This window comes from Populus trichocarpa, chromosome 5, assembly GCF_000002775.5.
Source record: "Populus trichocarpa isolate Nisqually-1 chromosome 5, P.trichocarpa_v4.1, whole genome shotgun sequence".
Taxonomy (NCBI): Eukaryota; Viridiplantae; Streptophyta; class Magnoliopsida; order Malpighiales; family Salicaceae; genus Populus; species Populus trichocarpa.
This window is the reverse complement of record NC_037289.2, coordinates 9109772-9113066: the sequence shown is the minus strand read 5'-3', so window position 1 is coordinate 9113066 and position 3295 is coordinate 9109772. Positions and strand designations below refer to the sequence as shown.

Here is a 3295-nt window from a genome sequence, read left to right as displayed (position 1 = left end):
GTTTGAGGATCAAATTTGATATAATCAACAAATAATATGATATTTCTAAATTTTTCACAACTTCCGGAAAGTGTTTTCCGCCCAAATTTTTCAGGAAAATACTTTCCTGAAAACCAAGCTAAATTTTTCTTTGACTGGAAAGTGTTTCTCATTAACCAAATTTTCTAATAAAAAATAAATACAAAAAAATTTTAAAAATAATTCTTTTAAAAAATAAATTTTAGAAAACAAACATAACCTTCGTGTGAATTGAGAATAAGTACAATAAGATCACGACAATGACAATATGGACATGTTAAAGATTTTTCGGAAAAGCAGAGAGCTAAGGGGAGGTTGTGATGTTTTTTAAAAATATATATTTTTTAAAAAAAATAGATTAAAATAGATATTTTATATATTAATATATTAAAATTATAAAAAAATATTATAAAAAATATTAATTTAATATTTTTAAAGTTAAAAATAGTTTTTAAAAAATACAACTAAAAGCTGTGCTAAACACCGAAAAGTGTGATCGAATTCTGGGCTGCCGACTTGCTTGTTTCCTCGAACCAGCAGCCTCCGAATCAATCTAAGAAACGGTCAAACCCCAACAAAAGCAACATCAAACAAGAAGGTCAACAAACAGCCTCATACAATCGTTGTTGATCAAAATCAAGCCTCCTGAAATAATAGAGAGAAAGAGAGACAGGCAACAACCCGCATCTAGGAATCACAAAAAAATGGGGCTATTCTCAATGACTTTAGCTGGTAGTGGTTTTATTCTGATAGGTGCATGGGAATCTCTCACATCCTCAACCGCAAGCCAAAACCGGAACTCAGTTTCAAATCCATCTTCACCGCTGAAGCAAACACCAAAATCAGCGACTCAAAGAAACTCAAACTCATCTTCCTCTTCTGCGAACTATATCACTGTCACCATCTTCTCCCTTCTCTTTATTGTCAACTCTCTAATCTCCTTCTTCAACGCTGTTAACTCACGAGATCAAGTTGGCTCAGCCCTTCAACTACAAATCCTAGCTGTTGCAGCTCTTTTCTTGTTATACTCAGTTTTGGGTCTTTTATCGAATTTTTCAAGTTTTGTTCGGTTCCCTTCTTCGATCCTTAATTTGATTGTTTTGTTCGCATTTGTTGAAGAGTTTCTTCTGTTTTATATGCAAAGAAAGGACCCAAGTGGAATAGAGAACAGGTATTTCGATCTTATGCTTGTGCCCATTTTGATATGTGTGGTTTCTACGACTCTTGAACTGAAATCACCATGGAAATCGAATGATTATCCAAGAATAGCACGTGGGGTTGGGTTGATTTTGCAAGGGATGTGGATTGTGCAAATGGGTCTTTCTTTTTACACCAATTTGATTGTTCATGGTTGCTCTTTGCACGAAAAGAGTAGAGGGAATTACAGTATCAAATGTAAAGGACATCCTGAGTATCATAGAGCAAGAGGAATCGCTACTCTTCAATTCAATTGCCATCTTGCTCTGCTAGTGATTTCCGCGATGAGTGTCTACTCAGTCATGGCTAAAAATAACGGGGCTCGTGGTGATTCGTATAAACCTCTTGGAGCAGAGATGCAGCAAATGGAGAATCATGGCATGTTCACTTTGGATTCTGATGATGATGAGATTAGAGAAGAAGAGGATGTTACTATGAAGAAAGGCGCTGTGGTGGCTGTTAATGGTTTTGGATCTCATGAATGAGGTAATTTATTTAGATTTAGGTAGAGATTATTCGCTCATGTTCTCATCATCTTTGCTGGTTTGTGGTTTCCTTAGATATATATTGTTGTCCTTGTTCCTTTCATGATGTCTCGTCATTATCTTTTTGTCTAAAGGAAATTTGGATATGGAGAACGTTTTCCTATTCTTTGTGATTGATGTTTCAATTCAACATTGGCATTGAATAGTTGTTAATATTATTTACGATTGTTAGAATTCCTAATCTTATTTGCTAATGTAGATGGTTTTGCTTAAGATAAGTAGGGAAAATCATGGTGTTGTTCATTTGAACATCACTAAAATTGAACACCTAGCTCCATTGAAAATGTCAAATTTGCCTGCGAGGAAAATGCTATTAGGATATCTGAAGAAAAGGAAAAGCTATTAGGATACAACTCATATAACTGCTGTGAAAGATGAACAGAGAAATACCAAAATCGAAGTCAAAAGAATTGAGTAATGCTTAATTCCTGCATGAGGACATATTTGTTCAGCTGTACACCTTTATTTTTATGCTTATTTTACATACAATGTGGCCATCTTGTTGACGAAATGCTTTCCATGGCTGAGAACCGTAGATAGTCCTCTTATCACGGTAACCAAACTGGCATGTAAATTGTCATACTTGGGCCAGCAGTGACCACTGCTATAGTGTCAGGCTGATATCTGCAATTCAAAATTAAATTGTGTTGAGATGAATTCAACTCATCCTCTTAGTAAAACAGCAAGGAGTAGACAGACCAGACATATCCAAAGGATGAAAGGATCCATCACCTTGGGGTTGACAATGTTATCGAGCATACCCCACATCTGCTGCACTTGGATTCAACTAGATTGAATTTACTTGGTAGCTTCCAATCAACTGCAAATTAGCATATATTCACCAATTGTTATTATATTGATGCTATTATTCATTGGGGAGATCAAATCGATTGGACTAATTTATGTTCAATCTGTGAAAAGGAACTTAATGTTTAGCAGTAATTTAATTTTAGGGGTTTCTTGTTTATAAACGAACTTCTTCCCACCTAATTAGGAAATGCAACACACTATTTTTCTCAGGGACATTATCTGCAGTTAGAATGTGTTCCCGCATGTAATGTTGGAGTTAAATATAAAGAGTTAGAAAAGAAAATCAATGAACAACATGGAAGCTCCAGAAGTTCTGATACCTTATGCTGTAGATCATTGAGCTGATCAATCATGTATTGGGCCTGTAAGGCAGCAAGAGGAATTATGAAGTTGATATATGTACTGCTGAGTGTCAAGTGTTCTGTTACATATAAAAGTACTTGTGTGCGATGAAGTCAAATTTATAACATCTAACCAGTTTTAACTGCAACTGTCTCTGCGTATTTTCCTCAGAATTAAGAATGCTAACTGCTTGATTTGATAATATATATGCATCCTTCTATCTTCAAAATATACACCATAAAATTCCCTTGTTGATCTGATCTGCTTCAATGACATACGAGCTTTCTTTCAAGTGATTTAAGCTCGCTGCTGCTCCGAGGGCCAAGGTCCTCTCCCAAAAAATTCCTGTGGGGCGACGGCAATGACATATTAAAGGTGAGATT

General features: G+C 35.4%; 1 protein-coding gene across 1 annotated transcript; it reads left to right on the top strand.

Moving 5' to 3' along the window:
* The first annotated feature begins 497 nt into the window (after positions 1-497).
* Positions 498-3060, top strand: LOC18099275 (uncharacterized). The gene is made up of 2 exons (XM_006383131.3): positions 498-1701; positions 2781-3060. Exon 1 carries the CDS (start codon positions 723-725, stop codon positions 1698-1700), a length of 978 nt encoding a protein of 325 aa, XP_006383193.2. The 5' UTR covers positions 498-722; the 3' UTR covers position 1701; positions 2781-3060.
* Positions 3061-3295: the final 235 nt, after the last annotated feature.